The sequence below is a fragment of the Patiria miniata genome, unplaced genomic scaffold (assembly GCF_015706575.1).
Source record: "Patiria miniata isolate m_02_andy unplaced genomic scaffold, ASM1570657v1 HiC_scaffold_27, whole genome shotgun sequence".
In the NCBI taxonomy this organism is placed as follows: domain Eukaryota; kingdom Metazoa; phylum Echinodermata; class Asteroidea; order Valvatida; family Asterinidae; genus Patiria; species Patiria miniata.
The window spans coordinates 6,123,261-6,137,352 of NW_024037066.1; the positions used below are offsets into that span (position 1 = coordinate 6,123,261).

Consider the following 14,092-nt stretch of genomic DNA (forward strand, 5'->3'; position numbering starts at 1 on the left):
TGCATAATTATTGTAGGTAAGCTATTGTCCGGAAACTGGGCACAATGCAAACGTTAATTTTCATGCATTCTCCCTCGTTGACGTTGCCATAAAAGATACAGTAATTTTTCCCTAGAATTTGTTGTAACTTGTACTCATCCCTGCAATAAATGTAAACCCAGTTCAATAAACTTACCAATAACTGGCCTTTTAAGAATAATTTACGACAAATGAATGCATTTTTGATGCGATACGTCAAATTTTCCCCATCACACGGCAACGATAAACAGCCAGACGGCAACCATTCCTATGTATTGATGATTATCGCATGGTACAAAGAATCGACTCCAACTGACCGGTATCGGTACTTTGTGGCGAATGCAGACAAGTTGGGGCGTATGGGAAAGGGGAGGGGGGGGGGGGGGGGAGGGGGGGGGGGGAGGGAACTTAAAAGCACACTCTCGGAAAAAAAAGGTTTCGGGCTTTCTTTTTTCACGAAACATTCGACGCCAACTTAAAATATTGAGTGATGTCTGGTTTACATTAGCTGGCAGGATGCACACTGCCTGATAGACTTTGAGCGACACCATTTTTCCAGAAAGTGTGCCTGTGCTTGAAGTGCAAAATTAACATAGAAACAGCTGACACCTTTAAAACAGGAAACACTGAATTAATTTGTTCGAAAAGATCTCAAAAAACATCAACTGGCTAGTCCTCGACTCCACGCCAATTTTCTCTTCCACAACTTAATATTGCACTCCGGGTAATCTATTTATTAATATTTTTTTAGATGAAAGTGATAATTAAACAGTAATAAAAATCCAGTAAAATTCAAGAAATAAAGTTTCACAATTTTATTATTCTTGCAGCATCATTTTTATCGATTCCCACTTATTGACGCTTTCGATCCTGTCTTTGAACTGAAATTCGTCGAGACGTGTTCAACGGCTGTTTTATTATCTGAATATCTGAATTCATCGTAGAAGGTTAGTGCAGTGCGCAGCCATGCATGACGCATCGACGGCGCGGCGCGGCCGGCGAATTTCTTTATTTTCCATGCGGGTTGCTCCAAAGTCATGAATAATTCAATAGTCTCGATCGGGCCAGTATGTTTATTCATGAACAGAACAATGATATCAAGAGCATTGTTGTTATCAGAGTCAACCAGTTACCTTTAAAGCATTTTAACTTGAATTATTAAACTAACGGACGTCGTCGAGCTACCAAGAAGCCTATAGCGGATAGCGTTATCGATACAAAGATCCCTGGTTCGGATCCACGTCGTCGCTGCTCATTTTGATCGACTACTTTTCTTCTCTGAATTTATCATTGAGAAAAATTTATTCTAAGGGGAAAAAAGAGAACGAGAACCTATTAAGTGCCTTGCAACGATTCAAAGGAAAACTGAATTATGCACGACATTTGAGCAACTTGATAGCCCATAGCGGGGGTGGGGCCCCGGGGTAACTGCGCGTGCCCCTGCAGGTCACCCGGGACAGTCTTCAACTTTATTAATAATATTAAGGTGACTGAGAACCACTAAAGAAAAACTACTTCCTTATAGGGTTTTTTTCTCTCAAAAATAAATTAGCCTCAAAACATGAAGAAAACTGACTTTTTGTCCCAGCACACCGCAACCGCAAGTTCAGTTAATTAGGGCTTATCGCATATCCATGCGATTTTTTGACACTTCATAGTGGCCCCTTAAATTTCACGTTTGAAACAAAGCATGACTTACATTGACAATAGCGCCTTTAAACTTTTTTCTTCTTGCAGGTTAGTTGTGTCGACAAAAGTCGTTTTTATTTGGTTTACAGTCTGTTTGATATTTTGTTCTTCTCAAATTGAGGAAAACGGCTCCACAACTTTAACTGCTCTTGGGCTGCCGGCCTGCCGCACTAGCCCTGCTAGCCAGAGTCGGCTGACACCAAGTACCCCCTCCCCCATACCGAGAAACTATAAAACCCGACTTTGATTAGGTAATCGGATTAACTCGTCTTAAATTCTTTCTCAATATGCAATACGGTTCACTTACTTCTGTCAATAGCAAAGGACGAACTATTGGAGCAACAATGCGTATCGCTGTACAAAGTATCGATCGTTCACACTTGGGTAACCACGAATTGGTTTATACAAGGCGAATCACGGACATACAACGGTCGTTGTATAATAAGTTGACAAACAACAACACTAGCTCTAGCAGGATCAGGACAGGAGGTGCGGCGTGTCGGGACGTCATAAATTAATCGACTGTTTTAACACCAATAAATTGCTGCTGATAAATTGCCTGTGAGAGACAATAAAACTAAAAGGTATGTTAGTCTCCTAGTTATCTCTAGAAAGTGAACAATTGTGTAATAAACGACCCACAAGAAGCAGACCAATTTGCCGGGAAAGTTTTGCGGCACTCGTTTACGGGACGGTGCGTTGGTCGCTATCCTAGCAACGACTTTTATTGCCCATTTCCACCGAAATCGATCGTCGGTAAACTCATTCTGTAGTATTTTCAGAATTGCCAGTTAATGCTTAGATGTTTGCTGACTTTCCATGGCTAACCGTTTTGCAAATTTCACTTAATGGGCTGGACAAATCTTAGATCGGTGAATTTGGGTCGAGACTTGGCAACCATTTGTTTACCTTGCAAGTTGCATTGGTTGTACAGTGCAAGTGCGGCCCATGTCTATTCAGTGTGCGCATAATGGGACCAGCTGGCTTGTGTCGACTGCATGCTCCGCATGTCATGTGTTCACAAACTGATCTTTGAAAATGATTCTCTGTTTTTTCTGACAAAAATGTACGATATTATTTTGATGTAGCCTTATATAGTTTTATATTTTTAAAGCTGAGTCATTAAGATTCCATTTTTCTAGTTCTAACTTAAAAATGCGCTCATACTTAAGAAAGATTAAAGTTATTTTACAGTCGGGATAAAGCCTTAAAATTTCTTTACATACATAATCCTTTAAATTCTTTAAATACAAAACTTCATTTCCCACGTTTTTTTTGGTTTCAATAATTTTGATTGTTTATGAATTACTTTATTTTCAATCAAAGAAGGCATTCTACTCTTTCCTTACTTGTATTACGAGAACTATATTTATTATTTTTGAATTCATATTTCCAAAGAAAAATATTTTCCAGATACCTAAAGGTTGGATTGCAAACTAATAATGATACTAGCGTAACACCTTTTGCCTGAGGTTGTTTCTTTTTGTTATCCAGTCTCACTCTTGTTTATTTTCAGCCGAACCTCGGCTTACATTTGGGGATAATCTTACAGGGAATCCAAGCTTTTTTATATAAAGGCCAACACCTGCAGTCACTTGGATAGTTTTACCTTTTTTGGGTACAATGTTCACATAGATTTGAAGACAAGTTGTGTAGTCGCTACAGCTACATTTTTGCTGTGTTATTTCTAAATATAACCACACAAAAATTATGAAACATCATCTCAGTTGTAATTTGAAAAAAAAAGGCAAAGTGAAATTGTCTGAGCAAGATTTTAACTCATTTTGAATCATTCAGCTATAGGCATAGGGCAAAAAAAAATAGTTCTGCTTCTGGTTACCCTAACTTATCTATTTTGACAGCCCCTACCCTAATTTTGTTTTGGGAAATATGAGGGAAAAAAAAACGAAAACCATCAATTACTACCTTTACCCTTGACTACATGCAGACACCTCCATATGATCGTACACAAAAAAATTGCCAAAAAATATCCTACCCTATTTTCAAATGCCATGTAATCGGAAGCAGAACTATTTTTTTGGCCTAATCAATGGAGTTAGGAATTATAGCTAATATTTAAAAATCAGTTTCTCTTTCATACTGAGAGCAAGATTTTAAAGATCATAAATCTACCTTAATTACCAATATTGCTGAAATTCGTCAACGTTTTGATGCTTTATGGAAAAAAAAATCCTCAAAGGCCATTTCAATATATTCAGAAAAGCCTAGAGGACTGTGCAGAATATACCACATTTGATCATCCGCCGATATATAAATTGCAGTTTACCAAATGGAGCATTTGAAACATGTGGGCCATCTCGAGAGGCCTCTCGAAATATTGTGATGAAATTTTATTCCGCTAAGTTGAGAGGTTTTGTTTGTGAAATGCCACAATTGTGTAGACAGCCACTGTACACGCATGATTTGAGACATGCTCTCAAATTTGTGTCTTTAAAATCTGTCGAAACTAGCTAGTCAGCTATCTAGAAAAATATATCGATATGGTTTTCTTTAATGGTTAAATAATTGTTTGAATATTCGATCAAATCCAATAATTGAATACAACACAATTTCTAAAAATACACAGGGCTAGAAAAACCTCCATAATTAGGTGTTTTTTTTAGCCAATAATTTAACTGGGATAAACTAGTACTGTTCAAATATAAAAAAAACATTTGACTTTTAGCAAAAAAATCCTATTGTTGGATGGAAATGTTTGATTTCTCAGTCCTAAAAATAGTCGCTACAGAGCTAACACCGCACAGCCGTTACAAGTACTGTTATCAGAAATACAAACACAGATGGAGTGATTTTGGGGCAGACCGCTCCACAGATCACCACGGTAACTGTAGGCATGCCATCGGGTATTCACAAAGGTCAAAGGTTAACTGTGGATGCTCAGGCAAAAACTGCAATTTAATTTATGATAGGATTGAACTTTGATATCCGCAAAAACCTAAATTATGGGTATGCACTCTGTTAAAGACTGTACAAATGTATATTTTGTGCACAGTTAATTGTGGGAAATTTCTGCAGGACTTTATATTTAACACACTGGTATGTATAATTGTACAGATATTTTCAATGCAGAGCAATAGCTGTATTTGACATATTTTTTCCTAATTGACAATGGTACAGGTTTTATGATAGTATGTTTTTAAAATTTGTGAAGTTTCAGAAGTTTCTAGATATATTGAGAATTCTGGTAACTTTCTAGGCAAATGCAATGTACTTCTGATATTTTAAACTGGATTTTTTTCACCCATGAACATACAAGAAGAAGTTATGCAAATTGCAGTTTTCCACAAATACATTTTTTGATATTTAGTTCTCTGATAAATTATTTGCTAATTTTGAGATGAAAGTGTACATCATTTCTCTCACATGTATCTTCTTGTCAATTGTCTTACTCCTTGTAATGACTAAACAAAACAACCTGTGTTCACTTTCTTGAAACAAAAATCAATATCAACTCCGTCATAAAAATTATAGTTTGGGTCGTTCCGTACAAAATGACCAAGAGACGTTGTCAGCCGATGATCTCTGATTTGGATGAAACTTCTGGGATCCATAATGGCAACAAAAGTTTCAAATCCAAGACGCCAGATATGATCCCTGCAGTTTTTCAGGGCCTGATTTTCAAAAAAAAAGGAGTTTTTTTTTCCAGGGTAGGCAGCTAAAAGTCTGGTTCTTATTAGATGCACAATGACTTCAGTTTACAGACAGTTCATCCAGATCTGATTAATTCATCCAACAACTTTTCAGAAATGTTGTCGTTTATTTCACAGAATGACCCTATTCACAAATCAGACACTCTGTTTCATCATATGATGCAACATTTGAGACCAGGTTCACAGACCGTACGTCATGTAGATACACTACACGCTACACACTTTTCACAGACCGCACGTCGTGTAGATACACTACACGCTACACACTACTGAGCACCCGAAACATCCCTCAATATAATATTAATTGGAACTAGTTTCCGCCACAGTGCCAAAGCTTTGATGTCTACAGCATCGACACAGTGCTAAAGAGGTCTACAGCATCTACACAGTGCTAAAGAGGTCTACACTATCTACACAGTGGTTAAGAGGTATACAGCATCTACACAGTGGTTAAGAGGTCTACAGCATCTACACAGTGCTAAAGATGTCTACAGCATCTACACAGTGCTAAGGAGGTCTACAGCATCTACACAGTGCTAAAGAGGTCTAAACTATCTACACAGTGGTTAAGAGGTCTACAGCATCTACACAATGCTAAAGAGGTCTACAGCATGTATCCGGTCAACTCGGACCCAAATCAACTAAACTCATGCCAATTCGGACCCACGCTAACTCGGGCCCACGCAAACTGGGACCCACTACCAATTCAGACCACTACCAATTCGGACCCACGACCAACTTGGAACCACTACCAACTCGGAACCACTACCAACTCGGAACCACTACCATCTCGGACCCAAGCATGACCAACTCTGACCCAACAATGATTCAATCATTAGTTTCAGGGATTATAGGTCATCTCACAGTGTTGGATGTATTCTGTAATATATTCGGCTTTTATTGTTTTCTTTTGCTGTCGCTGAGCGGTACTTTATGATGTGTACGGAAGTTGTTGCTAAACGCTTATCGTTTTGAGCGTCATGAAACTCAACGTGCTTAGCTTTACGAAACCGTGACTCAACCATGGCGGGAATATCTGTATATGAAGCTAAACCAAGAGCTGTGTACATGTTCATGTAAAGCAGGTTAGGCCCAAAGATTAGGCCTACCATATATCATTTTGTACAGGTTTGTATATGTTTTAAGGAGCGTCCCGCCAAAGTTGAAATTAATTAGTTGATTACTTGTCATGGGCTGTTTTTGTTGTGTGATGATTCATTGTAAAGCTCATTACTAAAAATTATCAACTTAATTTGAAAATGTTTGTTCAAGGTGCTACACCCAACTAACATGTATACACCAACTTTAAATCCCTTTAAAGCCTGGTTCCTTACAAAATGGTAACCTTAGGCCTGTTGAAGCAAAACATTATGTAACTGTAATCGATTAAGAGCACAAAATCATAGTTTTCGTTGTGACTGTTGGTCCGCCATGTTGGGGTATTTAATTTTGACTAGGCGTTTGTAATTAAGTTCGATGTTTGAAGACACTGCCGCGCTTATGCCATGCTAACGTAACACTAAATCAATTTTATTCGACACGGCATAAGCACATTTGAAAGAGGCCTTACCAAATTGTTTATATTTTTGATCTGTGATGAACGGTAACCTGCTCGCATCCAATTACAACTGTGCACAATGTAGACCTACATATATCTTTGATATACGATCACTATGACGAACGGTAACATACACATTTGTTGTTATTTTAGGATGTAAAACAATGATAACCGAACGGTATTTTTTATGTAGCCTACTACGAGGCAGTGAACATGTTTCAGTGAGGTCACAGGATGTTTTTCATTTGAAATAACTATAGGCAAAAAAGTAATTGATTATTTTTTTTATTCACATGCTTACTTTGATTTTTGTTCTTTTAACGGATTTGTTTAACTTTTTATACTTTTTTGATTTAATTTTTTATATAGATTCATATGGAACTTTCGTTTTTCTTATAAAGTGTATGCAATGGTGCTGATGTATCTTATAAATCAAACGTTTTTATTTTTTTCATATTTTTTTGGCACTTGGAAATGGCACGTTTCGTTTATACAAACTGTGTGGTAGTTTTATAGTTATTTATATTATTTTTTACCCATCTAGGCTGTTAATTTCATATTCAAAATATGCTGACTTTTTGTGGGTGTTTTGAAGTTGGTTATCGTTTAGATCCGTGAATGGTTTATATCTTATATTTTATTTATTGACTTTAGTTTTATCATATACAAATGAATAAAGTTTTGTTTGAAAGTGTTTATATTTCAATGTTCATGCTTTCCAATTTTATTTTTCTATGAAGATCTGTGCTGGATGTGTTAATTTCGTTACGTATAAAGTTTGGATAAAAAATGAAATAACATGAGAAAAATGGCATGAACGATATCACTTAACATGTGTTAATTTAAAAAAAAATAATAATAAAATACACTTTTAGTAAAAGTTTTACTATGAGTTATCGTATTACAATTACAATGAAAAGTTATACTAAACAGCATCACTGTAACACATGTAACTTAAACTGAATGGGAAATGTTTGAAAACGTGCTTAATGAGTCCGAATTGGCATGGGTCCGAGTTGGCTTGGGTCCGATACGTACACAGTGCTAAGAAGATGTTGTAGACCTCTTTAGCATTGTGTAGATAGTGTAGACCTCTTTTAGCACTGTGTAGATGCTGTAGACCTCTTAACCACTGTGTAGATGCTGTAGACCTCTTAACCACTGTGTAGATGCTGTAGACCTCTTAACCACTGTGTAGATGCTGTACACCCCTTAACCACTGTGTAGATGCTGTAGATCTCTTAACCACTGTGTAGATGCTGTAGACCCCTTAACCACTGTGTAGATGCTGTAGATCTCTTAACCACTGTGTAGATGCTGTAGACCCCTTAACCACTGTGTAGATGATGTAGACCTCCTTATCACTGTGTCGATGCTGTAGACATCAAAGCTTTGGCACTGTGGCGGAAACTAGTTCCAATTAATATTATATTGAGGGATGTTTCGGGTGCTCAGTAGTGTGTAGCGTGTAGTGTATCTACACGACGTGCGGTCTGTGAAAAGTGTGGTCATGCTTGGGTCCGAGATGGTAGTGGTTCCGAGTTGGTAGTGGTTCCGAGTTGGTAGTGGTTCCAAGTTGGTCGTGGGTCCGAATTGGTAGTGGTCTGAATTGGTAGTGGGTCCCAGTTTGCGTGGGCCCGAGTTAGCGTGGGTCCGAATTGGCATGAGTTTAGTTGATTTGGGTCCGAGTTGACCGGATACATGCTGTAGACCTCTTTAGCATTGTGTAGATGCTGTAGACCTCTTAACCACTGTGTAGATAGTTTAGACCTCTTTAGCACTGTGTAGATGCTGTAGACCTCCTTAGCACTGTGTAGATGCTGTAGACATCTTTAGCACTGTGTAGATGCTGTAGACCTCTTAACCACTGTGTAGATGCTGTATACCTCTTAACCACTGTGTAGATAGTGTAGACCTCTTTAGCACTGTGTAGATGCTGTAGACCTCTTTAGCACTGTGTCGATGCTGTAGACATCAAAGCTTTGGCACTGTGGCGGAAACTAGTTCCAATTAATATTATATTGAGGGATGTTTCGGGTGCTCAGTAGTGTGTAGCGTGTAGTGTATCTACACGACGTGCGGTCTGTGAAAAGTGTGTAGCGTGTAGTGTATCTACATGACGTACGGTCTGTGAACCTGGTCTCAAATGTTGCATCATATGTGTGTAGATGCTGTAGATCTCTTAACCACTGTGTAGATGTTGTAGATAGCACTGTGTAGATATGCGTAGACTTTTTTTTAGCACTGTGTAGATGCTGTAGACCTCTTAACCACTGTGTAGATGCTGTAGACCTCTTTATCACTGTGTAGATGCTGTAGACCCCTTAACCACTGTGTAGATGCTGTAGACCTCTTAACCACTGTGTAGATGCTGAGGACCTCTTAACCACTGTGTAGATGCTGTAGACCTCTTTAGCACTGTGTAGATGCTGTAGATCAATTTATCACTGTGTAGATGCTGTAGATCTCTTAACCACTGTGTAGATGCTGTAGATCTATTTAGCACTGTGTAGATAGTGTAGACCTCTTAACCACTGTGTAGATGCACTAGTTGTATTTTGAGTTATGTCTGCACATAAACAATTATTTAAAAACATTCATTTTATTGTGTAGGGTGGATGTGTAGACTTTTTAATTTTGTGTGGGGTATTCATTGTGTGCATGTGACCGTAAGAGAGGGTACACGATTGGATATGCCAACTGTGTGTTCTGGAATTACATGACCGATTTTTAGTTCATCTATATGCACATCGCGCATGCTTCCATATTAAAGTTTTGTCACGTCGTAAGCAGGTTGTCCGTGATCAATCTAGCTTCATCCCTGCTGCCTTGTGATGTCGCTTTATTGGTGTAGGGTGTAGTGTATCTACACGCACATAGTGCCAAATTTTTTGGTCTCAAATCTTGCGGGGTATATGTTTCATTTGAGGTCCGGCATTTGAAGTGTCGTCTGTATAATTCCAACCAGTATGGACGGCGTCAAGTACGACATCTCCCGGCTGCGAGAGCGATACAAGACGCTGCAGCAGCAGCAGTTCACGTTTGTCGCGGCCCTGGAACACTCCCGCAGCGACGCCTTTGAGAAAACCAAACCCGTCCGAACAATTACTCAGGTACTGGCTTGTTACGAGTTGTTTGACACTCAGATTCATTCCCAAGTGACAATTAAATTTCTAATAGCCTCGAGCTTACATAATGCAATTCCTTAGACAAAAAAAGGAGATTTTTATCTTGTTACATGTACTTGTATTTAAACAGTAATATTTGGTAAATGAAAAATGAATAACACTGCTGCAAACTGCTTCTTCACTGGATTGACCTGAAACATATAAAGGCCAAGAAAAAAAATATGCAGAACCTAAAAATTTTTCTTCCAAAAAATAGGGGAAACAAATAAAAACTTGGTGCCGTCCCCACCCTAGGTTTTGTGGACACCAAAATCACCAAAGTAGTTAACACCTACAAATTTAAACTTAAATCACTTCAAGAGGATCCATGTGTAGGGGGGTCTTGCCTGAATGGCTGATAACGCGTTTAAAATGATGCGTCAAAATTTTAAAAATCTTGAATCAAATTTTACAACTGTTGCGAAGATAACAGAGTACCAATGCCTTGAAATGATTCTTTCCTCGCAAACAGATCAAGCAAATGTACGAGCGGAGTAAGAACGCCACGGACCGGCGTGCCCTGCGCCAGTGGCTCGATCTCCTCAATGACCTCGGTAACATCCTACGGAGCACAGAGAACGTAGCCGGCTCCGGTGCGAAGGAAGGCTCCATAGGGAGGGCGCTGGATAGATGGAAGGTCCTCCTCAGTCCCAACCACGACCTGTCTGACCTCAGAGCCAAGTACCCACACCAAGAGGTCAGTATTCAGGTCAAAGGTCAATGTCAAACAGTGATTTGATATTTAAAAAAAAAATTGATAATTGGAATGTGAAATAATGCTTATGCAGATTTATGCATTTCAGCTATCTTTGAGGTTATAGTAAAGTGTCTTGCCCAAGAACACAAGCACTAGCTGTCGGGGTTCGAACCCATATTGTCACATGAGTCTAACACCTTAACCATTGGATCACAGTGCTCCCGTAATCTTACTCCTTTGGGTTTTACCTTAAATTTGTTTTGTTTCAGGTGAACCACCTAAGCTGTGCAGAGGCCCGGGTGCTATTCGGAGGTGTGGTCAGCCTGGTACCGTTAATATTTGACCAAGCCCACCGGGTAATGAGTGAGATGTCTAAACGGGCTAAGGAGTCAAGGCCGACGGAGGCAGGGGAGACCAAAGTGGACAGGGGAATATTGAAAGACACACACCCGCCCAGGCGAGCTGTGCAGAGCGCTAAGCACCACCGATCATATACCGACAGTAAGATTCTTTTCTCAAATACTTGAGAATATCGAGGACCTAATGTCCACTGATTATCAGGCTTGCAATTTCTGGTAAAAGTCAACTAGAGTAAGGGGCTAGAATCTCAAAATGTTACTTAAACAGAAGGAAATCAGGAAAGCGTACATTTGCAGTTTGTACAAATTATAAGTGTTCACTTGAATAGGTTGCAGTCAAGTTACATACAAGATCTCTTGTAAGGCATTTGTTACTTTGAATGGTAATGTAAATGAGAAACCAAATATTGCAACAGAGATTAACATAATTTCATGAACATAGGACTTGGTCAAATGGGAAATCATATGTGTTGCAATGTCATCTACAATTTCTGCAGAAGCCAAAACTTGAAGTTGTCATAATATAAAACAGATAAATAAAAAAAATACTTTGCCTTATTTCAGGTGAGGTTCCAGTGCGCGCAAAGACGGCAATGGGCCCCCGCGACAAAAGCGTGGACACCAAGGACCTGTCCAAGCGCATGCTCCGCCTCTCCTTTGGCAAGATGCCAAAGAGCACGGACGAGCCCATGCTCTTCTACCGCCGCACCCTGAACGGCCGGTCGGACAAGCTGTACCCGAACGGCGAGATCACGCTGGACCGCGGGCCCTGGCGGGGCGCATCCTACGACAAAATTAACCACAAGGAGCACCGGCATTTTGTCAATCTGGAAGGCAAGTTGTACTGATGAAGAGGATACATACTGGGTGTGTTACCAAATGGCAGAAATTATGAACTAATTTCAACCTGTATCAAGTCAGTGTGCTAATCCTATGGCAACTATTTGATTAAAAGATATAATACGAAAGACTAATTAAAGTCTTGTATATCCCCCGCCCTCCAAAAAAAACCGTGGCTGTCTTGAAAATGTTTTTCTCCCGTTAGGAAAAGAATATGACTACTTCTGACATTGTTCACTGTATCAAGATGTGCCAGTTAAGAGTTCAAAATTTACCCTCAAAATAATTTATTTTTAAACAGTTTGATCTTAAAAGCCAACAACCAAAGACTTACAGTCTTAAGTAAGTGTTTGTAAAATGCAGTTCTGATAAAAACTATTTATTTGATTGTGGGAATAAGTCAAGATACTTAATATTTTGTCTTTTTCTTAATCCAAATGTGCCAGTGAGTTCAAAATTAAATATGTTCGACTTTTCTTAAATTTACAAACTTTCAAATTGTCAACACCAGATAATCTATTCTTTGGCAAACTTTATCTGCTTGTAAATTTCAAAAACTATAGAACTCAATATTGCGAAAAAGTAGAAATTACAATCAGCCTTTAACATAGAAACGCTGAAATAATCTTCCAATGTGTTTACCTTGCCTGCTTAGAACTTTTACTTTTTTTCTCGAAGCAATAGCGAACAATGTATAGAGTACACGCTGAAATGTGAACAATTTCTAGTTATAAACATGGTAAGTGCTTTCACTTAGATGGATTTATTTTCATAATTCTTAGAATATTTGTTAAATCTGTGAGGTGTTGTGATTCAAAAGGTTGACATGCACAGGTTGTTGCTGTTACAGTTTGTCATTGAATCCTTCTGCATTGAATGTCCAATAAAACAACTTTTTTTCGAGGTAACAAAGCAAGCAGTTTTAAGAAATATTTGGTACACGGAAAAGAAGATAATGTAAATTTGGATTTTTCTCCAAAATGCTGAACACTTGAGAGTAGAGGGGTATGGTGCTCAGCACACATTTTGATGATTTTATGTTCAAAATTGGGCAAAATACCTCCACTGCTAGTTTTTTACAGCAATACCTCAAAAGTTATTACATTCCCGCCCCCTCCCTCCCCCAAAAGGAGGGAGGGGCCACATTCTAAGCTGCTTTACAAATATTTTGGGTGGCAGTAGACAATATGTGAATTGGACTGCAAACATCACAGAAGTTTAGCAGTGGTCAGGGGCAGGTTTTTCATGTATTTTGCTACTTTCATTTGCACGTGCCATTAGATTTGCCGCACCTAATACCTTAATGCAACTATAACAAGTATGATTCAGGATATTTTTCAAGCTTTGCTTTCTGCGACGAGGAGCCTAAATGTGATCAAATACAAAAGGGAATCAGGGATAAAGACATTTGACGTACAAGTTACATAATAGGGTGATGTACTACTTAATATAGTGTCCTTTCAAGTTGCGCGGACGCTGATTTGAGGAATTTCTAATTGTGTGTGTGATTTTTTTTATTCAGTTTTGTGGGGACAGAGAATGTCATCCTCATTAAAGGCCAGTTCATACTCGGCGCGAAAGCGAACATAAACGCGATTTTGTGACGTCGGGGCAAGCTTTTGCGCTGCAAATTCACAAAAGTTGAACACATTTTTGAACTCTGGCGAATTTTGCAGCGAATGCTTCGTGACATCAAATTCGCATCGCATGAACTATGAACAGATCTTAAGCCAAACAATTTCGTCCACAAAGAAATGTGTTTATAATGTGCGAGTGTCCAACATGATGTTAAGGCACAAGAGAAGAACTTTCAGACGTATCATGAAAACAAAAGTCAAGTCACAAATTGTAACAAAATGGTCAGATGGCAGTTTGAAAAAATACTACTACTGGCCATTAGAATGCTTTGTTTCAGTAGAAACAGCCTGAGAAGTTATCTCATTAAATATCTTGGATGAGTATCAGGACAAGTTTACCCACAATATGGCCCTTACATTGGGTGTTAGATGCAGGAATCTTCCAGTGTTGTAGTCGAGTACTTTTATCCGAGTACACAGTACTGCCGAGTACCGAGCTATTGAGTACCGAGCTAT

The 14,092-nt window shown here is 38.8% G+C and overlaps 1 protein-coding gene across 2 annotated transcripts; it reads left to right on the plus strand.

Annotated features, from left to right (window-relative positions):
- The first annotated feature begins 2,143 nt into the window (after positions 1-2,143).
- LOC119734358 lies at positions 2,144-13,864 on the plus strand. 2 transcript variants are annotated; one of them, XM_038207845.1, is made up of 5 exons: positions 2,144-2,291; positions 9,866-10,049; positions 10,576-10,800; positions 11,070-11,301; positions 11,724-13,864. In XM_038207845.1, the coding sequence occupies exons 2-5, from the start codon at positions 9,906-9,908 to the stop codon at positions 12,005-12,007; spliced, it is 885 nt and encodes a 294-aa protein (XP_038063773.1). In that variant the 5' UTR covers positions 2,144-2,291; positions 9,866-9,905; the 3' UTR covers positions 12,008-13,864. The 2 variants fall into 2 exon arrangements, with proteins under 2 accessions (XP_038063773.1, XP_038063774.1); XM_038207846.1 differs by lacking the exon at positions 2,144-2,291 and having other exon boundaries at positions 9,854-10,049.
- Positions 13,865-14,092: the final 228 nt, after the last annotated feature.